Consider the following 22839-nt stretch of genomic DNA (forward strand, 5'->3'; position numbering starts at 1 on the left):
GTTGGCTGCGTGAGGAGCCCATCTTGCGCTGCTATTTGGCATGCTTTTAGGTTTAGCTCACAGGTTTTTATTTACCGCGTCTAACTATGAAAGCGAATAAGAAGCACTAAATATTGTGAGTCATCACTGATTTCAGTTTTGTGCACATGTGCCGGGCACACAGAAACGCCGTCACAAGAGCACGTTCTAAAGCAAAATTCAACTTGAAGAATGCAGATTTTCACGGTAAAAAATTAAGTAAGGTAAATGGCTGTCCTTTATATAGAACACAGCGTGGTCCTAGTAGCTTCAGGTGTAGACTGCTTTCGTTTTATGAACAGGTAAGTATGAAATCTCAAATAAGTGGCGTAGAGCAGCCACGAAAGAGCTAACGCCAGCTGACTAGCGTTCAGCATGTTTTCGTTAACAACACCGAAATTTAGAGTTCGTCAAAAGCAGAGCTGACAGTTACCGTTACCGATGTTTCCCATCGGTAATAGTTACGATCATTGTTACCGATGCGAAACGTACATGGAGAAACACAGCAACGCTCGCCTTATCTTTCAGAGAGGCAATCGAGATAGATCTGAATGGAGTGCTGACAGTATGACTGAAGCCAACCATACAGACTAGTCGCAAAGCGACTCGGTTTTTGGTATAAGCTTGTGTCTGAAGCTTGCGCAAAAGTCAAGAAACGGGGAAATGCCTTTAAAAGCCAGATATAGCATGTTTTCTAATCACGAGCTGAGCAACGAAGGAAAAATATTTATTTGGGTGTTCTGATGGAGCGCACAGCCTTTCTTACGTTTTCTGTCTTTTTTTTGATAACATGCACAAGCCAGAAAGAATATTCGCGAGAGCGAAATCTTAAGCTCCGGTTTGCGTCACAGCACCAGTTTATGACATTCGGCGGCATGAGAATTCAAGTGGTGACCACGATAACGGGCACAAGATCTTCGCATGTAGATTACTTCGCAGCTCAGCTAGAGCAGAATAGGAAGAATGACATGAACTGTGTTGATGCGTGTTGCATAGAGATAGGCTGGCTGTCAACTATTTTGTACATTACCTTCTCACCTTCGACAACGAAACTCTACTGTTTTAACCATGTGCAGGACCACAACAACATGAAACAGCACATTTTTTATTGATAAGATATCGTCCACAAATAAGGTGCCGGCTGCTGCATAACACTTGAGCATGTCGAACGTTCAACATAGACGCTTCAAAATTACACTTCACATAAAGTACTCACAGTTACACGAGGTCGTTAAAAATTGCCTGGCACACATGGCGCGTGATATGAAAGACCACAATGCTGCATATATTATTCAGTGTCATCTAGGCCTCTCTTTTGTCCTGATAAATGCTGAACTGTAACCAACCAGACCGAGTTTCTCCACAGGATTATTTCTGCTCGAGTAGTGAACTTTATCTACAGTGAGGGTTAGCTTCATCTGCATATCAAAGCTTCACAATTGTTTTGCACTCATCGGATCAGTTAGAAGAGCCATGAATAAACTTTGAATCATACTGCCACATTTTAAGTTTTACTATCGTGTAATTCTACGTTGCGCAGTTTTCGTTATTTTCATGCATGAGATTTGCTTTCGCACACCTATTGTTCCAAACGCTGCTTTTTTTTGTGAGATATGAAAACAATCACAGCTGCTTCGGTGGTAGGAATATTTTCTGGTGCACCGTATTTTTCTTTGCTTACAAGTGTATGCGTAAATAAAATCTAAAAGAACACACTCAAATGAAATGTCTTGAACTAGCATAACCCCTGACGTAATCTTTATCACAGTTTGAGCAAACAGCACAAACCCGCATTGCGGTGATGAAATGTATCTTAAATGCGAATGGTTCATTGAAGGTACATGCTATAATTAACTTAAAACAATTCTATGAACGAAAATCAAGATACATATATGTAGTAGAACAACATCAGATGAGATAAGAAATCCGCTACAATACACAGAAAAATAGCTTGGCGAGCAACGCTGTCTTAATTAAACGTTAAAACTGCTGATAAAAACATCACGTTGTCACTCGGTGAACTAACATCCTTTTAGCAGTCTGCAACAACATCACTGATAGCAAACGTTACGCACGCACCATCTAAAATATGCAAACAGCATAGGTCGTCAGAAGAAGTGAAGCTCACTCACATTCTGTCAAAAAATCTATTTCGCGCTCAGCACTCACTCGAAACAAGACTCATCAAAAGTTCCCCGAATTGGACTCACTCGGACTCAAACTCAAAAAAATATTACTCTCCCGGAACTATCTCAGACTCAGGCTTGATCTGAGCCTGAGTCAGCCGACGCATGAGTAAGTTTGCCTGCGGACCTGTGGCGAACATGGTTATATAAATATATCTATATTTACAGGGTGCCCCACATAACTTGAGCCCCGAGAATTCGAAAGAGAAAGGCACTTAAGAGGCGAATCGAACCAAACGCATACTACTCGCACTAGCCTGTAGTTACTCAGGCTATTTTTTATTTCTCTTTATACTAATAATTAATGATTTTTATATATCTAATTTTCAAATTATGGGCTGGAAACCTAAAATATGAACACTGATATGTAGAGCACTTTTAGAAACCACCGACCAAATAGTTTCCTGTGCAATACGTCTCCCGCTGTTATTTTTTCCACGTTATAAAGAAAGCACGAGAGACGTGAAAAGAAGCCGTGTGACGGAGCGCGAGTGCACTGCTATAGTGCTGCTATAGGCTTGTATTTACAACGCGGAAAACATAACAGCGCTCGACGTATCGTACAGGAAACAATTTTGTCGGTGCTTTCTGGAAGTTCTCTACATCTCAGTGTTCATATTTTGGGTTCCCCGCCCATAATTTTAAAAATACGTGATTGAAAATTATTAAAGAATTATTATGAGGAGAAATAAAAATAGCCTGTGTACCTACAGGCTAGTGCGAACAGTACGCGTTTGGTTCAATTCGCCACTGAAGTGTCTTTCATTTTCAAATTCTTGCCTCGAGTTATGTGGGACACCCTGTATGTAATAGTTTGCAGGTGCCAAAGGACAAAGAACAGGATGGGGCAATTATAATGTATTACTAGAGTCGTATAGCTTACAGCAGTGGCGCTGTGCACAAAGAACACAAACAGCCTTTCGTTTCGTGCACTTAGCATAAAATTTCAAACGATAGCTTTCGTCCGTGACGTTGACAGCGTTGCTCTGAGGATCGATTTACACAACCAGTGTGCCTGCGTACGATCGAGCTTGAAACCTGAGTTGCGGCTTAACGCGAGGCTCTCTCTTTGCTTATTTGCAGGACGTCCGCCTTGCAACACATGCTATGAATGCCTTGCAGGGCTGTGTACTGTTCTCCTCAGATCGAGGTGGAGTCCGCATTGAATTCGCCAAAAACAAGATGGGAGAGGTGAGAATGCAATGTCCACGAAAGAACACGTCAAGGTGATGGAAGAACGGACGCGGACCATAGTAAAGATGTTCCCGAGAAGCCTTATCCGGCAGGAAGGCCTTAAATGCAGTCCACGAGAAAACAAGTTGGCTGCGCTGACAGCGTGCCTGTGAGCATCTGTGCTATGGTCGACGTCTCTTCACTTATCCATGACTGCCTGTCGATTTCACAAAAGCCCCTCTCCCAAACACTCCCTCGCTCCCTATGTTAATGTCATCAGACAATGGAAAGAAATATCATCAGACTTTGGCGTGAACATAAAAGGAAAGAATGTGACACATTTGACAAACCGCTATACTATAATGCATTTGATGGCAGTAACGAAATGTACTACAGTATAGGAACAAGCTACATGCTAAACAGGTGCGGAACAATGAACAAACGGAAAACATGCGCTCACATATAGGGTGTTGTGCTTTGAAAGTGGCGAAATTTGAATGAGTAGCATGACTCCAGGAGTTTATTCTCGCCCTTGTAAGCTAGACTAACTCTATAGACGGATATTATACAATTTGCTTCACAGTCTGCATGCCCTGATCCACTGGCTATACTGTGCACCTATACCTGAGTGATTTGGGGCTGCTTGTAAAGGAATTCCGCAACATCACAACTAAAAGATTGTATGCAGAAAAGCTCACCACTACAAAAATAATGTAGGTTTCAAAAAAAAAAAAGGATGGAATTATAATGGTGGGCACTTTATAAGTGCAGACAAGTTTTGGTAGTTGCAGTCTCTGCTCTCTCTGGCAACTGCACAAGCAAGTATATATGAGTATTACCCGTAAAACATTTTGCGGCACTCACACTGAACTTAGCTCTTTGTTTTAGCTCGAAACGTACGAGTATAAGTGTTTTGCTGTGGTTTACGGAGATTATTCGTCACCCAAGTCCCGCCATTCTCAAAACATCGACCTTTGTGGCATTGCTACATCGGACTCGCCCGTGTATATGCGTATAAACGTTGGTCGTGGTTCTTTAAGCTGTATGTCTACACCACCTGAGAAAACAAGGGTCCGTCTCCATTCTCCCTAGATATTGCAGTGACGTTTGCCACCGATTCTCGCATGTTTTTTTTTTTTTAAACGAAGACACACGTTGATGCTTCGAGAGTTTCTATCATAATGGACTTTACACCAGACATAAACTGACCCCTTGCGATAGCTCGGCTACATTTCTCTTAACTGCTCAAGTTCCTGAGTAGCAAGTACAAAGTGACATTTGCTACAGATACCCAATAGATAAATGAAACAATTATATCTTCACTAAGCATGTTTCAGCGGCCCCTGCGAATGTATTGATATAACCTTGCTCTGTGATTACGGTAATACGTGGTTTCAGCGTGGGCTTCGTAATTATAGGTAGTGCATAGGAGAAGCAAGGGTTGTAGCAGTGAGACGGAGAGGAAAAAAGCGTTTTATTGGGAATTATACATAAACCAAACATGTGGGAGGTTACCCTAGTCCTGAGACCAACCTACAGAGAAGTTTAGGACGGCAAGGCGCAGCGCATGATAGTAGGTTCATCATACGTGGGCACAACGACACGAACACATTACATGGACACATCTCACGGACCTATTACATGGGAACAGCAACACAGACAGCCCTATTGATAGATAGCGATTTTTTTGCCGCTGTGTTTCCTTCGTTTGCTCTGTTATCATAATTACTGTCTCACAGTCTCCGCTTGCAATAAAGTTGTGCTCTCTCTCTCTTTCGCTCTTCACCCTTTACTTATCACCTTTAACTGCTTCGCTCATTGCAAATTCTTGAACTAATTCTCAAGTTTCATTGCTAACTTCTACGTTAATGTCCCATATGCATATACTGGAAGAATGAAACGATCGCACATTTTACTCCTCAAAGGTAGCTGTGAGGTTCCGGTTATGACTTGGTAGTCTGTCCTATGTGTTCAAGAGAAGAGTATGTCAAAAAAATGAAGCACAATGGAAGATGACAAATATAATTAGGTGGCGTGATGAAATGAGAAATCTATCGCTGTGAGATGGTAGTAGCTGGTACGAAAAGGAAGGGATTGGAAATCACCGAGAAAGTCCTTCGTCATGCCACGGACATGACCAGGCTGATGTTAATGATGATGACTGATGGCTCAAAGCTGCTCAAAACGTATTGTTGGGCTAGTTGGTTGAACAATATTCTAGTTGTAACAGCGTGAGTGTGGCTCGTCCTACTTTCGATCTAATCATGTATACATTTCAGTCTAGACAATAGGGCCCCTAATTTGCTTCAAATAACACATGTTGCGGTTTGGGTGTCATGCTTCATGACTCAATCGAAATTATATATCCGGTTGAAATTATATATCCGGCGAGGAAAGTGACAAACTACTTTGTGACACAGAAACGTAAATTTTGCAATATATTTTATTCCTCGAATGCTCACTCGCAATGTTTTGGAATGCACAGAACAATAATTCCTGACGGTAATAGCGTATGTACGATACCATGTGCAAGATTTTGTGAATTTTACTAACAAAGATACAGATTGCATTTGTAATCACTTATCGTATCTTACCATCGTCTGATGAACCAACTTGAAAAAGCGCGTCTCATTTGCGACAGTTTCGCATACCGCGCAAGTCGTTCTTACTCGTCTGCTATGCAATATAAATGCCGTAACACAACTAATCTGGAAGTGGAACTTCCGTTTTGCTTTCCTGAACCTGTCTTCGAATTCAAAATTTCGCGCACGCTCAAGTCTGTTTCCAGAAGGCGGAAGCGAAGCAAAATGTTACCGGAGGTCTAAGAAACTGCGCTGATGGAGCACTGTGTGCGTTTAAGTGCATCTACGAAGCAGTAGCGAGCAGAAAAAAAAAGGAAAGTGACGATTATTCGTATAAACGAGATTTCGCAGTGGGCGCAGAATATACAATACCCTGCACAGTGGTTGACGCACCAGTGATTGCATTCACGGAGAGGTAGTTTTTGAGCTTAGTGTCGTCACACTAGAAAGTGGCATGACTGCGGGAGAAAACACTGAAGTCGCAACTAATGAAATAAGGCTTCTTTAGCACGTGGTGAGGGCTTACTCATCCTGCTTGACCAATCGACTCCTGACGAGGGTGTGGATAAAACTGTGTTTCATGCCTCGCTACGAGCCCTGCTGGAGCATCTGCGGAGCTATGTTCGGGCCGCAATTTAGCGCGCACTCCATGAAACTCGGTTGCGGCCTCAAGAACGGAGTGCACATACCGCAGCGTTATTTTCTGTTGTTCTCGCTGCTATTTTTACGTGGTCAGACATCAAGCACGGACAAAGCTGCTGCAAACATTACCTTGCAATCGCGACATGGAATACCCGTGCAATTAAAATGTCCCAGACACTAATGACGAAAAGAAGCTTCACGAACGAATGACAACGCTGCTATTTCAACTAAACGTGGAGGAAGAGAAAGCATAAGTTTCAGTTCGACAAAAGTTTTGTCATATTTAAGTTTTATTGTCACATTGATGGTGTCTATGGAAAGACTTCGTGCAGGGCGGCGAACGTGGAAGACTGATCGAAAACTTGCAGTCTTTATGCTAAAAGAGTCCTTCAGCCTTCAATTTCAGGGCGAATCATTCTTCGGCATTAATATACAGCGACTTTTGTCTACAGATAATGCTGGATTGTATAGATATGAATGGGAATCAAGCTTACCAGTTTTACGAATTTCCAACAAACTTAAGAAGTGCTTGTGCCAAACCGTTTTAAGTTTCACGCCGTAAAAAGAAATACGAATGTTTTCTAATAATGTTTTCTCTGAGCCACGTACAAGTGTTCTAAATAAACGATCGATTGTTCTTACGTAGCACCTTGAAAGTTCAGCTTGTGTGAGATCTGTTACAAAGAATGCTCACCGTTTTTTTTTTTTTACGCCGAAACATTAGGTATACAATATACAAAACACCCATTTCGTGGCCCATTAGGTATTCAAGTTTATACGCTGACATCATGATCATTCATATGTTGCAGCCACGCTTTTCAATGATATTGCCACTAAAATTCTCGCTTTTCTGGTTTGCTCTGTCTCTGCAGGTATCCCGTGAATGATGAACTGGAACAGTCGAGAAAACGCTTCAAGTTTCCTTAGGATGAATCTCGGTGTGTGCTCGAGGGGTGTACACAGCATGCTGCAATGCAAGCAACCAAAGGCTTGGACGATATTTTCAGTACACTGCATTAATTGCGTTTCCCGCGGGAGACGCACAAATAGTTTGTGATGAAAAAAAAAGAGTTATTTAGGCAAGCGATGAGTGTTTAGTGAATGTCATTGTTTTTTCCTATCATTTTTCTTTGTATAACGCGATTGTCTAATTGTCTTGCTAACCTTAATGTGCTTCGGCGAATCGCCACATCGCTGCTTCTATCCGTGTGAGACGATGATATACTGTATCGGTGTGATAGATGAGTCTATCATAGATTAGATAAGTCTTTGTGCGCAGAGCGCTAGGTTGGCTGCCATCAGAAAGCCCTGCTATACTCTGAAATATTGTTTTTCAGAATGTACGAGTGCGCAATTTGTGTTTCTTTTTAGCGTTTCTTTTTTGTTGTTTTAAGAGAAGTCTGCAAGCTGTCTTTTATGATACAGTGCGTCCCGAAATTTCGTGCTTACCTTTGTCGTGGTTGTGCCATGCGTTGAATCATCCTTTGCTCGAAAAAAAAAAAAGCTGCGGAGAACAGATATTTGTGAACACTGCAGGAAACTCCAAAGTACGGATAGCTAACGCAGCTATCGCGAGTACATGTTGACACCAAAGAGACAGCTTTCTGAACCGAAATAAACAGAAAACAAGGAAAATTGGGTTCACAATGTTGTACTAGTCACAGTGTACAAAGAAAAAACTGTAACCACTATTTATAGCAAGGCGATTTTTATCCTATGTGTCATTAAGGTATATCCTAAATTTACAGCCTAATTTATATAAATAGTAGTGTGAGTTTTTATTGTGCTAGCACCCGAACTCGGATGCGGACTGTGTTTAAAAATACTACTGTGGACAGGGAAAACGTAGCTATACATTTAAGTAACATACCTTGCTTCAGAGATGTATTTTTGTGAGGCAGAAACATTCCCAGTGACCTCTGAATCCAACTGACCTTGTGTATTTTTTAAAACTCATTACTAACGCCATTTTTCTACCAATAATCATTTGATTTTCATTACTTTTGGGTCGTGCTGATATGTTTTGTTTTGTTATGTAATTTACAAGTGCTATTTTTTTCATTCATAACCAATGAATATGCTACCAGTTGTTCTGACCATTTTTTGCATGATTATTCTGTACTGTATTTTTTGTTACTAAAGCTATTTAATTACATAACCTTGATTTTGAGTCTTTTTTGTTTTTAAATTCGGCATGAATACCTTTAAGATGAAGATTTCTTTGAAAAGACTTATTTTTGAAGTCGGGCGAAGCAGGGGAGACGTGTGAGTTAACGTGCTATTATTCGTCATCGCTCGGCCTTTGGAAAAAGACCGCGACGTAACCGAGGCCCAGTTGCGAAGTGTACTCGAATCAAAAGTGCGAGAAAATAAGCCAGTGAATACATCTAGACACCTTACGATATCGTACCGTACCAACAATACAGGCTTGAAGAGTGACAAATCACCGTGATCGTAAAAAAATTGCGCCACGAAGATCATTTGCTACAACGTCGGGCTTACCTGGCGATTGCATTTATGTCAGATCTTGCTCAAGGTGATCTATATACGACGAGCACATTTTGAACTGGCACTTTCTCACAAAAGAAATGACCTAAAAACGATGCCTTATCGCTACGCGTTCAGCGCTCAAGGAGAACCTATATTGACGGCCACGTTAGCACATTGTTAACGGCTGCTGAACGCGTGGTATACGAGCCTTTTTAAATTTGGTCGTACAAACGCACAACAGATGCGCGGCACCTTCACTTGCACCCTGTCAGGGAATACAAAAGTTCATCACTTTGATCGGTATTCTCGAGTCACTGCGAAAATTCACATGTTGATAATGTAGTTCAAAGAAACTGAGTACTGCACCTGGCACCTGTGTTTAGTGTCGTAGGTTGTAGAAACACAGACAAGTAAAACTACTGTTGGAGGAGCTGGTTGAGAGAACAAAAAAGAATGTGCCTCAAGAAGACCAAGGGACCATCGGTGTTTCTTTTTTTTTTCCAGTCAGCTCATGAGTAGCTTGACAGAAATTACCATCCTTACTTGCTCATCATCTGAGAGTTAAAAAAGAAACAAACAAAAGAGACACGTATAAACAATGATACCCTCAATGGCATATTTTGTTTCCCAAGTTGGGCACAAGATCCGATAATGTTTGGCTAGAATACAGATCTACTTTTTCCCGTTGCTTGAAGTACGAGAAATATTAAACAAACGTGCGTTTACGTAGGAGAAGTTATGATTAGTGTATAAAGTCATTGATTCATACTGAATACACGAGAAAGGAGCTTTGGCTGAAGAATTTTAGGAGCGGTTGAAATATGAGCAATATGACCAAACTACTGACATTGTTCGAGTCTATAGCTTTTACACAATGACGATTATAATAAGGTCGCTCCTGCAAGAAAGCTAATGGCTCCATTTCTTTGTCATAGACAGGAGTACTTGATGAATGGCTTCGATTGGAGAGACTTCGTAAGTTCCGACGTGTTTTCGCACTGCGTTAAGAAAAGCACGCGCTGCCAAAGCGTGTTCGTGCGGATACGGATCCGTGACCTGATTTCTCTACATTTCCGCTGGCTCTCTATCTTCAGCATGCCTCCTCGCGCCTTCATTCAGAAAGCATGTAGTTTGTGCATTGCGTAGAAGCCATCTTCATGTCACCGCGAGTACAGCTTGTGAACAGCTGCGCCGTCGGCTTGCTTGTAAACGGTTCTCTTCAAAAACCACTTGTTTGCGCCGCATCTGTCATCACTTGCCTGCTTTTCCCATCTCATATAGGCACCTTCTGCTTCATTTCTTCTTCTTCTAGAACCTTTCCTGGCAGTACAGCTTTGAATGTGGTCGTTAAATGACAGCCACCACAGTTCCACGGCAATCGTTCCCCTGTTAACGTGTACCTCAGCGTTATTGTCTAATGAGCTCAGCCTTTAAGAAATAGCTGCGCGATTTTAGCTCAAGTGGTGAGGTTTATGTATTACTCACTGATCATGGTTGGTTCAATAGATGGTGTGTGGCTGATGAGTGGTCACACATCAGGCATGATGTGTGGCTCTGACACGTGTCCCTGGCACTTTGAAGTGTGAAGTGGTAGATCATCTCCCAAGGGGTGATACAGCAAGCCTGCCTGTAGATATCTTCACACTGTAGTCGTATCAAATTATCTCAGTCCTTGCTAGCTCAATTTTTTTTTCCCAGAATCCTATCTGACATTAGACTCTGACGACCACTGCATCCTCAACAGAAGCACTGAGAGCTATCTTCAGCAGTTCTACAATGGCCTGTACTTAATGTTGAGAAATTTTTTTTAACGCTGGATGATTCAATTATGACGTTCAACATAGCATGTACGCAGGATAGCTCAATTCAATATGCAATGCTTATATGGCAGGAAATAAAGAAACTTTTCTGAAGTTTCCCAACGCAATATGCAATTTATTGAAATGCATCGCTTAAAAATTCAGAAAAAAAACATATTTTCAATAGAGCTGGCAGCGTTTAGATAAATCTACTACGTTGAACACTACGATTACGTGATGTCTACGTGCACAGTTCTAAAGCGTAGGTACTGCTACTGTCTCTCTTAGCCAACAAAAGCCTAAAATGAGGGCTGACGATGAAAGTTCGTGGTACTATAACGTCATCTGGAAACCTAGGACACAAGTTCAGTATTATGCCGACTAGAGTGAATACATTCAATGCCACGCAGATTCATTGTCATGAGCGTACGCTCTGGTAGATATATAGCGGAAAACTACATTAACGTAACCTGTTATTAAAAAAATATATGTAAAAATACGTCTAAGAGGAAAATAGAGATATTTAATGATGTCGTACTAAGGCGATTTACCGTTACTCACAATTTTTGTACCATGAAAACATTCCGGAAATTACGGTCACCATTTTCTCATTGTATTTTTCGTAATGAATACTTGCATAATACTTTAGCGATGACAATGTAATAGTGACAACGATAAATATCGAAAAATATGGTGTTAATTAAGATAGCATGGACGGCCATAAAAAAAGTAGGGCAGAGTAATATTAACCTATTTTAAGAGAGGTTTGATCGAAGGTTCTAATTATTCAACAAGCAAATTTGAAAAACAAATTAGCCTGTATTGCGATTTTTGTTTCCGGTAAAATAGCCTTTTCTGTTAAGCCCTGGTGTTTCCAGGACTGTGAGATGGAATATTTCTCGACGACGTGTTCTAGGATTCTCTAACTTGTTCTCAGGCCAATTATTTGCGACGTATTCATTAAGAAAATGCAAACTGACGTTGACATTGACGTAGAAATGACGAAGTTACGAGATAGTAGAAAATTAGGTGGCGCGAACCACCTAATTGCGACGATACAAAGACGTTGCAAGGGGGCATCAGTGGCTCGTCAACGTATGCAAGCATATTTTGTAACAACCCCAGCGCATCTAAATATGCGAGAGCAAGAAGTTCAAGCTTTTCATAGCCGTTGGTACGTAGAGGTATGTGTGCGCAGCAATTTTTGTCTCGGTCGATGTGAACATATAAATATGCAAGTACGCGAAGCAGTGCACAGCCGGTTTGATGGGACCACACTATGAAATTGCTAACGCATTCTTATCGTAGCAAAAGCAGAAAATTTATCGACCCTATAGTTACCATATACTGACCAACGTTAGAGCTATGGTGTCGCTTTCTGCATTATAAAATTTTAGTGTTTAAGTTTTGCAAGGACACACACAGTGGGCGAAGCAAGTATTTTGTGGAGAATACAATGTTTCCAATGGACATGAAGGTTATTGCTCTCGTGAAAGTTAAATCGGGTCTGTGAAATACACTTGCATAGGGACAAGTTACGTTGACTATGGATAATGTAAGTACGCAAGGCTTTTTAACCTAACCCCAAACATGATTTCATCATCTTTCGAAGCGCTTGCTCTTCCAGGCTACGCCTTAGGATTTGCTGAAAAAAATTCATGGTTCACATCAAACGTTGCGGCACTATCTAGGAGTAGTATAAGAACCACGACATAGATGAGAACATTTACGAAGTCCCGAAAGGATACAACGATTATAAAATTCTATATGGAGTCAATTTCTTCTGCATTCAGGCCCATCTGAAGACAAGCGTCCTCAAATGGTCGCCAATATTGCTGGAAATTCTGACTGTTTGTACGCCACTAAATCAGAAGACAATCATTTCACCATCTCAGTTAGTTAATCTTAGTTAATGATGACACTTATTATGGATGTTCCTTCTCACGATTTTTACGCAGTTTAGTTTGTCTAATAGAAAGTTTACTTTATATTATTCACTGTCCAAATAAAAAGTAAAATAAGTCGACTGGAAGTTGCGTTTAGACAGATAGTGTTATTAGGAATATCTGCAAAATGCACATAAAGTTTGCTTTAGCTTATTTCAGCTATTCCAATTCCGCCTACAGCTGCAACGTTTGATTGTGTTATTCTAACGTTTTTTTAGCAATGTACTCAGGATATATAATGTGTTTGGTGATGGCGAGTGAACAGTAATTTTTCTCATGCTTTTATTAAATTTGAATTTTCATAATAACGAAAGCAGCACTGATAAGGCAAGGAGACACGAAAAAATTACATGCAGGTTGGGACGTCGCCTTCAAGTTTCAGCTCGCCACAATGTCATAGGTTTTTAAGGCATCTGCTAGGGCTTACGTAATTTTTTGTCGCTAAAAACTACCTACGTTGTGTTCCAAGCGACATAAAAGTCGAATTACAGCAAGTTTCATAAACCTTTATTGAATCAATGTGGGCAAAACAACCGAAATGGTTTTGAATTTCGCTACATCACAGTGCCACTCACGTTCTGGCGTTCCGTCGAGAAATTCAATCATGAAAGCTTGACCTTCATTTTATATTCCAGTAATTAATCTATGATGTTGCAACTAATAACAATAAACTTCAGACGAAATAAATTGTCTGCCTAAACTGATTTTGTACATCGCTTTAGCGCCCCTTTAAAGTAATTATCAAGTTGCTGCGCTGCGAAGATGTCCGTAAGTAGCGCCTGTGTGGGGCTATTACATTGCTGATCAAACAGGATGAAGCTACATTGTGTGAACTGGATAGGCTCTGGCAAGTAGATGGAACTCTGGCCGAGGCTACTGTATATGCATAAGTGTCGTTGTGATGCTCCTATGGTAGGGTTTGTGGCAGTCGTACAATCAATTGACGACGATGACAAGCTTCTTTAGTGTTTGTAGCGCTCACTTAGGATAATGTTACAGCTATAAGCATGGCCAGCGTGATTACTATAGTTATGCGTGAGATGCATTCCGTGTTGAACGGCGATTCAAGATTAAAAAAATAAATAAAATAGGAGTGATGCGTACATCATTTGTTTTTCCGTATCTCGATATAACCTATAATAATGTCCAAATTTATTGTGCATAGTGTCGTACTTGGTGTCTAGTCCGATGGTGACGCGGAACTGTCTAATGATGCAAATATTGATGCAAAGCAAATATTTTGTACAGTGTCAAGAGAGAAGTCTTGTGAAGAATGGCGCTCCGTTTGTTAACCTTACTCGTGCCCTAAGAACACTATTATCACTTTGGCATGTAGGATAAAAAAATACGATAGAGTAGTAGTCCCCGTAGCTGTCACGAATGTGTACGCTTAGTTGGTGTTGGTGTTCTAGGAGACAATGACATATTCACGGCACTGTATAGAACTGAAAAACTTCAAGCGTCCGAACGCTTAAAGAATGATACATATCATGAAACAAATTGGTAGGCCTCTTGCAAGATTCGTCTCGTAGCCTCCGCATGCTGTCGTGTCTGTTCGTTCGCACGTTCTTGTCCTATTCCTTCCCTAACCGATGCCTTGAGGGAGACAAAAACTTTTGCATTTTTGTAAAGAGCTTTGCTGTAATAGCAACGAACGCTCCTCATTTCGACGGGGCAGTGCGTGGGCAAAGGGGAAAAGAAAGCATCAAAATGGTCGCGTTGAAGTCCACGTGTTTCGCACCTGTTACAAGGACACTCTTTGTGGAGTTTGAATACTTGTGCTGACAAATATTTAAAAAATACGAACAAATACTGACGTCTCAACAACACCCAACTGCATGGCACATTTAGACGGAAAGTAAACGCACCCAATGCACAGTCAATCCCAGCGCAAAAGGCGTTCTTTACAGTAAAACAAAGAACTGCACGTACGACGTGAAATGTCGTAACCAGTGCCTCTGCCATAAGTTCATAACTATAAAAATAATTTATCGAACCGTAATGCACGATATCGAAGATGCCCCACTCGTTCAACAGACGCTTAGTACATCAGCCGTTGTAATGCATAAATAAAAATTGTTTATGGAGCTTCAGGCTTTTCGCGTATTGCAACACGCGACACAAGTTGTCTTTTAGAGTTCGGCAGCAGTGATAAACGCTGGACATGTCCGAGGACCATAATGGAGCGGCATCAAGTCTGCATTGTACAAACCAGACGCTTATAGTGCGTAGCATTGAGATTGAAACATTTGCTAGATATATATTTCGACGCCGTTTGTGCCCTTCCCAACACCGGAAAATGCAAGCTCTACTGACGTAAGTGTTGTTCTCCTCTCCACAGTTTGTTCCCAGGTCGAGCTAACCGGACAGTTCTTCCCACGAGTTCCCATAAATCGTGAAGATTTTCTTACGACACGCCTCTCTGAGCGACAAATTCTGACAAAATACGTGTTGAAACTTGATACGCCTGAACCCGATAACCCTCTACATGAAGTTCACTAAGCAGGCGAGTCGTGGCTCGAAGTGTAATTAGCACTGATTCTACAAGCTGGGCCCGAAGCACTTTCCGACCCGAGAAAGCATTTTAAACATGGCGATATGTGCAACTACATGTATCAACATATCTGCGAAAAAGTATTTACGGTATATTTACTTTCAGCAATCTTGGAAACAGCTTACGTGTATTAATTTTACCTTAGCCATACGCCTAAACTGCGAGTACCGTGGGAAATCATGCAGGCTTAAATGTAGCGAGGTAGAGCAAAGGTGGTGTTACTCAACAACTAACTACACACCCGGACGCGTGTATTTTGTTTCTATTTTGTTACAGATTTTCTCGCTCAACCACTTCATGAACACGAAGGCAAATATCAGTTTGCAGTTGCGATATCGCGCTATGGGTGAAATTGGGCTGGGTTATTGTTTTATAGAGGCGGATAGGATAAACTGTAGTAGCTTGCCCCGACTTCGAAAAGAACACGAAGAACAAAATAAACATATCCGGTCTCGTGGTAGACTTCATGAGTGCTGATCAAAATAAATGTGGGCCATTCATATACAGTCAAGTTTCTAGCACATGCGAACTGCTTGCAAGCCATGCTACCACAACAAAGTAGGAAACGTAAGCTGCATTGATTATCTAACTGTAAAAAAAAAGGGTGTATACACAGCTTACCATATCACAAATAAACCCGGAAGAACACAGCTGTGTATTTACGGTTTGAGCCAACGACCCGAGACGCGAGTCGAGCCAGCCTCGCCTGCTGTGCCTTCTGAAACACCGAGCGGACCATACAGCGCCTTAGCCTCCCTTCTTAGTGTTCATCTAGCAAATGTCACACTAGAGCGGCAGTACGCCCAAGAGTTCTTTTTTCTTCGAGAAAGTGGCTTGTCTTGGTACAAGGACAAAAGCGCAGCTTTTTCTGAGTTTCGGCGAGTCGTTGAGAGCACCGAATGGGCTGCTGACTAAATACGAGGCGAGATTGAAACAAAGGGCTTCATACATGTAGCTCTTGGGTTCTCGCTAATCGACACGAGTAGCAGTGCCGCTTTTCTAACACTCACTCTAGTGAAAAAAAAAATCAGCTATTTAGTGGAGAGAGAAGCGTTTCGACGCTCCTCCAGGCAAGGCCAAGCTCTCATGAAACGTGGACACATGCTCCATTCCGTCAGCGTTGAGCGCGGCGACGGCATCACTGCAATATAGACGTGTCTTAGATTGTTGCGTCATTGTAATAGAAAGATTCACTTGCGAGTCGCATTTCTTCAATTTTTATGCGTCTATGACTATGGAAACTGTGTTCGCCTTATAAGCGTTGCATGTGCGACATCATGTAGCAGTGGATTCTCGCAAAGCGTGCGCATCATCAGCAATGATTCCGTCCAGTCTGGCTTCCAACGTTTTTGTGTTGAGCCAGTTCGATGCCTCTATGCTGCATTACGTGTTCGTGTATGCCCTGTAATGTTTCCTGGTAGTAAGTTTGTACCCCGTACTCTACTAACCATATTCTATGAAAATGAAAGACGAAGTGGCGGTGAAGCCTATTCACTACAATAAGCAATGTAATCGTGCATGTTTGTGAATACACGTTTGTTGCATATTTAGACTTACGCAAGAATAACCTAGTGCGATATACTATTCCTTCTTGAAACCTGTTTGAAAAAAAAATGGCTCCAATTGCTTCCGTTTGTTGTAGTTTCGTGCGGTTGTAAGAATTCTTAGAGTAGTGGTGATGTGAATGCAGAGTTTTTCGAGCTCCTTGCGGTAATGCCTTGGCCTTCTTGTTAGCCCGAGTGAGAATAAAAAAAAAATTCGCCCAACATCCTTGAACGATTTGTCGCTGTATAGCTTCACCGTATTGAAAAAAAGATGGCTCCGAAGAGTTCAACTGACTTTAGAGGTTGCTAGAATATTTCGGACAAGTTTTATAAGTCTAAGTTCATTAGTTGTTTTACCGAACTTGCCCTCTTTAGAGTGTTCAAATGGACAACGTTTGTTTCAAAGATACGATAACTAAGCTTGTGCTTCGAGAGTAGTTTGAGTTTTATTTGAATGCATACTCATCTGTAATTTGCCTTATTAAGTAATCGTTTGCTTACATGTTTGCATTTTGCTGTTCTGAGACATAAAAAAACTGACGCTATAATACTGTGTCGCTACAAAACTGTGTTTTTCAAGGATTGTGTGCGTGTGTGCTTACTGCTTGAACTGTTGACGTGATTGACATGTAAGAAAAAATAAAAAAAACTATATATAGTCTTCTGGAGGAATTATTCGCGTATGAACCCTATGAATGGCTGCATCAAGGTGCGTTGCAGTGACTACATGCAGGTAAGTAGTAGGCATGAGAACATCGGTGACACCAGTTATAGAAATAGCTCGAAATATAGTACAACAATGAACAGGTTAAAGAAAAATAAGAAAGAACAGCTACTGACGTCTGGGTATCACAAAGGGCAGTATTATATTCTTCTTTCACCTAATCTGTGTCTCAAGACGATATAGGCTGTTTCTCATGAACTCATTCAGTCGCTAGTAGCAAATACAACTCGTTTGCTCACGAGTATACTTCACCTAAGTTAAGCGAGTGCTCTGTGACACTCAGCTCTCCATCAAAAGAGAATGAAAGAATGTGGGCAAAATCTTATCAACACTCGTGGACACAGAGGGGCGTCTCTGGACGAGGTGGCGAAGTCAATTGGACCGTGCCCGGCGTAAGACCCCGACAGCGTGGTTCATCTTTGCGTTACATTTTGTGTCACGTACCAGGATACCCTGATCAGGAGCTCCGCTAGCCCACGTTTACGACGCGCTCAGCACTGACGTCTACAGGAAGCCCGCTGGGACTAGAAACCTGATTGGCAGCGCCGTCTTTTGTGCGCTCCATGCTCAAGGCGGCCACTTGGAATGCGGTCCGCGCGTCTTCATTCTGGTACCAGGGATCTGATCACGTTTTTTTTTATTACGTCGCGTCGTGTTCTTAGAGTCCGGCACTGCAGACATTGTCCCTGTCGTCTCACACGCTCAGCATTTTCAATGAGCAGACATGATGCAGACCTTATTTTGGACGCATGAAGTCTGAATATATTGCATTGCGTACCATTACTTGTAAAAATTTAACTCGTTCATAACCGTGCGGTTTGAATAAGTGGTCGCTATTAGTTGTCATTATTAGGAATAACGCAAGATTGCCGCGTTTCAGGACGGAAATATGAACTTTAGAAAAAAGTTGACGGTGAAAGTTTTGGCTTGAACGTAGCCGTTGTCACCAACCCGAAACGACCTTTGGACTCTTTATCACTGAGCACAGCATGAGAAAGCTTACATTCGAAAATGATTTTACAACCTCTCGTGAAATTAAGAGGATTTTTTTTTGCATACAATTATTAAGATTCTTTTGTTCAAAGGCGTTGCTGGGATGGGAGGAATACGTAAAAAATAAGAAAAGGAAGTATAAAAATGCCCATAGGCCTGATTGACGCAGGTATCGCAGCAATGAGAGAGCAACTTTTCGTCTCTTATTCAATTGGCAAAGTCTCCTTTAACATACGGCCTTCAACTTGAGTGTGCACAAGAAGATTGGTAGGGAGTACTGCTGACTTGGCAGGTTGGTGCATGATAGCATGGTATTGCCTTAGCGAAGCTCAATTTGAGCGTGAATAAAAGATGCAACGGTCAAGAAGGAGAACAAAACAAAACAAACGACAGCGCTCATACCATCCTGTGTTTTTTGTCCTTCTTGGCCGTAGCATCTATTCATCACGCTCAAACTGAGCTGCACTGACGCAATGTCTTTGGAGGAAGCGATTTAGTCAGCACAGAAGGTTTAACGGACTCCCACTGTGAGACAACTTGTTTAGGACTTCATTATTATTTGAGAACTTAAACAAAGCTAGCACAACATGTGCTACCTACAGCAGCTCTATGCGGCCTTTGAATACGCAGACCACATGACGCAGACACATCACCTGAAATCCAAAGAGCTAGATATTGAAGAGGCTGCACCTGCAAAATGAGTTGCTACAGAGGACCTTAGCTTACTTTTTCGCATATTGCATCCGACAAGCGAGACAGTACAGTAAGCTCAGCACTTACGAAATTAAGCTAAAAACAAGTAAAGCAATATAATACAAAAAGACGCTATGGTGCAACACAAACGTAATGGTTCAGGTAAGATGTAGAGGCAGACATCACTGCAAGGCTCTGGGTACTTCCTATGGCTATGTAGAACTTGAAAAATTATGACAGTATCCGACAGCATTTTTGGCTTGGGTACATCAAGAAATACTTTCGAATAAATCAAGCTACGTTGCTTGTTGGGCGAGTTGGAGCAAGTCAATCACAGTTAAGTGCAGCACAAAAAAAGACACCAAACGAGCGAGAGAACAAGAATATAAACGTGCGTCCCAATCTAATAACCTTTAGTTGAAAAAAATGCGCTGTGCCCTCGTTCTCTCAATTTTTTGACGTCTGCTTTTTGCACTGCACTACACTATGATTGAAATTAGGTTAATCAGATAATCACTTCAAAGGTGTGTCTTGCAAGACACACCTTGAATGAAGCTGTGTTTCCAAAATGAGGCCATGAGGATCGTCGTGGGCAAGGAGGCTACTGACGAACAATAGTGAGTTAAGCAAATCTAGATTTAAAGGCTAATTGAAAATTGCACGAAGGGTGCCTACGTTTCAAACCGAAGATCTAAAATAATTTCGCCCGTAAGAGCAGTTCGCCAATGGGAACGCCCCCGTAAACTCTGGTTCTGGCTCATTCGTTCTTGCCTTATTTTTTATATTGCGATAACAAAATATTTTGCTTTGCGTCTTCCTTTACCTGACATACAATTTCAAGGTAAGCACGTCAATTATGTCTAGCTCTTATTTTGGCAACTTTATCATTGCGTCTTGGAAGGGTAACGGCCGGAGCTAGTAGGTACGTAGTCGTCATGGCAAACCACGCATACATACAGACTAGAGGGAGCCGAGGACGCGCACTCTTTTATAATCTGATCTCTTATGTTTAGCTGATGAAGAGTTGATTGATTGATATGTGGGGTTTAACGTCCGAAAACGACCATATGATTATAAGAGACACCGTAGTGGTGGGCTCCTGAAATTTCGATTACCTGGGGTTCTTTAACGTTCACCCAAATCTGAGCACACGGGCCTACAGCATTTCCGCCTCCATCGAAAATGCAGCCGCCGCAGCCGGGATCTGATACCGCGACCTGCGGATCAGCAGCCGAGTACCTCAGCCACTAGACCACCGCTGCGGGGCCTGATGAAAACTTGGCACCAGCCTTTTCTTTTTTTAATCAAGAGTTCTATAAATGTGTATGAACTCAAGAATCAACAATGAATATTTCCCCTTTTCTGTGTCCATGTCACCTCCGCGAGTCCGTAAACAGTGATCATTTGCGCAGGCCTGTGGTTAGGATTTTATAGTGCCACGTTTTGTATGACCGGCTGCCGCGTCTAATGTTGTATGACTGCTTTGAATAACAGTACATTCGAATGATCGTTTTAGAGTGATATGGAGGCTTTAGTATTCACACTCCGAGCCATATCAAACGACCCCACGAGCACAAGCCGTAGCGTATATATTCCCAGCGTAATGACAGACGCGAAGCCGTGACAGGTCTCGCAATTGTTTTATAAATCGTACACATTCTTCTCTTCGACTTTCTAGGATGCTCCAGGATTCAAATTATTTCTTACGTACTTACGGTCAGCTGGGAGATCTATTAGAAATTTCTGTGCGTGATCGGGCTGCATTAACAAAAATACAACCCGAGCTGATTCAGGATTTTTGCGAAACCATCTTATTGTGCTAAGCGATTTAGGAGGCATACGATACAGCCTGTAAGGAAGCGCCAGTCTATTTAGTGGTTAGAAGCGTTTCCAGTTAACCGCCCGCGACGTATATACTCAACGTAACAGTCACAAAGAAGTAACCGATTAGTTCCCACAAAAGGAGCGCGCACCTCGACAGATGACAATAAACGCCGAAGTAGCAGTGCTAACCCTCGAAACCAGTAAGACTTCGACAGTGCGGGCAATTTGAAGGCCGCAATGTCAAAATTGAGAGAGACAGGAATAAGTTATAGGAGAGAATAACCACGTGAGACGGGAGGTCATTCAGAGCACTAAGCTGGCCTAAGCTCGCAAGGTCAGAAGTTCTAAGCTGTGCCGTTTTTTTTTCTCACAATAGAAATATTGAGTTTCAAACAGTTCAGAAAAAGCCAGGTGAAGTACAAATCACGTGAAATAGAGGAATGAGAGCTGGTCAGGCGGTAATCTACAGTAACAGTAAAGTGCACCGGAACACCCTACTTAGGGATAGCGCAGCAGCCTATAGTATGCAATGACTAAATTCAGTTCGAATGCAGATGCTGGACTATTCCCAATCGCATATTTACTTAAAACGCGTGATGAAGGAGTTGTTCAAAAACATTATCCCCGTATTTGCATGTTAATCTGCAAATGTCGTCGAAAGATGATAGTCCTGCGTCTGGAAAGATTGAACAAAACGTTTATTTGATGTTCTGCGCAAGAAAATAGGTGAATGGTATTATGGAGTCAGTGCGTTAGAGTGCCTAAAGCGTGCAGTGGAGGCGAACGAGCGTATCAAGTCACGTCACACGAGAGACAAGAGCGCCATATGGCAGTTTTCTTGGAAAACGAAGCGTGTGGCCCTGCACGGGCGCGCACCTGTCTCAAAAGTGGTATGGTGTAGAAAGCAAGGCGACGGTTAGGTGCCACCACCATGTCGTCTTAGCAAAGCGTTGAAAACACTTCCCTTTTCGTGCAAGCGTTGCGTGGTCAGCGCTGAGCGATAAACGCTGCGGTCCTTAGAATAACTTATGTATGCCTTTTCTCACAGCTAATTTATTTTTGAAAAAAAAAAACATATGAAGACCTGGAAAACAACTCAGCGCATGTGCAAGTCATGGGACAGGCAAACATGCAAAGACATGGCTAAATAAAATAAAATAAACTATACTCTCTATCTGTTAACCGATGGTACACTGATAAATTTGTTTTACACCTATTTATATGAAAGGCTTCTGCCAGTATACGTGTTAGTTTATCTCTATGTGAGAGCAAAATATGTGTATCGCGAAACACGGGATCAAAATGGCGTGATTTACAATGATCTGACAAGTGTGAAAATGTACCTTTTCCTGGTGACTTGGCATGCTCTTTTATTCGTGTATTGATGTAGCGGCCAGTTTGTCCTATGTATACATTTTCAAAGGTTACTGGTATCAGATGTACCACCCCTTCAAAAATTCAACAATAAATTATTGCGAGTTAGCGCTTGTCTGTCTCTTTCTTGTCTAGTTTTTTTTTGTGCGTGCTAAAGAAGTTAACCTGGATATCATAATTGTGTTGTTAAGCTGCCGACGTTTTACCTCACACAGAAAACGTATCGAAACTATATTGCGGCAATGTGGTCTATTGGTTACGTCGGCCATTCTGCTATCATTTCGAGCCTTTGCGCTG

At 41.8% G+C, this 22839-nt stretch overlaps 1 protein-coding gene across 7 annotated transcripts in view; it reads left to right on the forward strand.

Moving 5' to 3' along the window:
- The window catches only part of cpo (RNA-binding protein), a 167247-nt gene extending 149652 nt beyond the window's left edge, over nt 1–17595 (forward strand). For 6 of the 7 annotated variants that reach the window (XR_012894878.1, XM_075892610.1, XM_075892608.1 and 3 more), the window contains 2 exons: nt 3288–3395; nt 7474–17595. Coding sequence is in view for 6 of the 7 variants with exons in the window: in XM_075892610.1 (XP_075748725.1) it covers nt 3288–3395; nt 7474–7488 (123 nt within the window). In the remaining variant the exon portion in view is untranslated. The remainder of the gene's footprint in view (nt 1–3287; nt 3396–7473) is intronic. The other variant, XM_075892613.1, reaches the window with a different exon arrangement.
- The last annotated feature ends 5244 nt before the right edge of the window (nt 17596–22839 follow it).

This window comes from Rhipicephalus microplus, chromosome 4 (assembly GCF_043290135.1).
Source record: "Rhipicephalus microplus isolate Deutch F79 chromosome 4, USDA_Rmic, whole genome shotgun sequence".
NCBI lineage: Eukaryota > Metazoa > Arthropoda > Arachnida > Ixodida > Ixodidae > Rhipicephalus > Rhipicephalus microplus.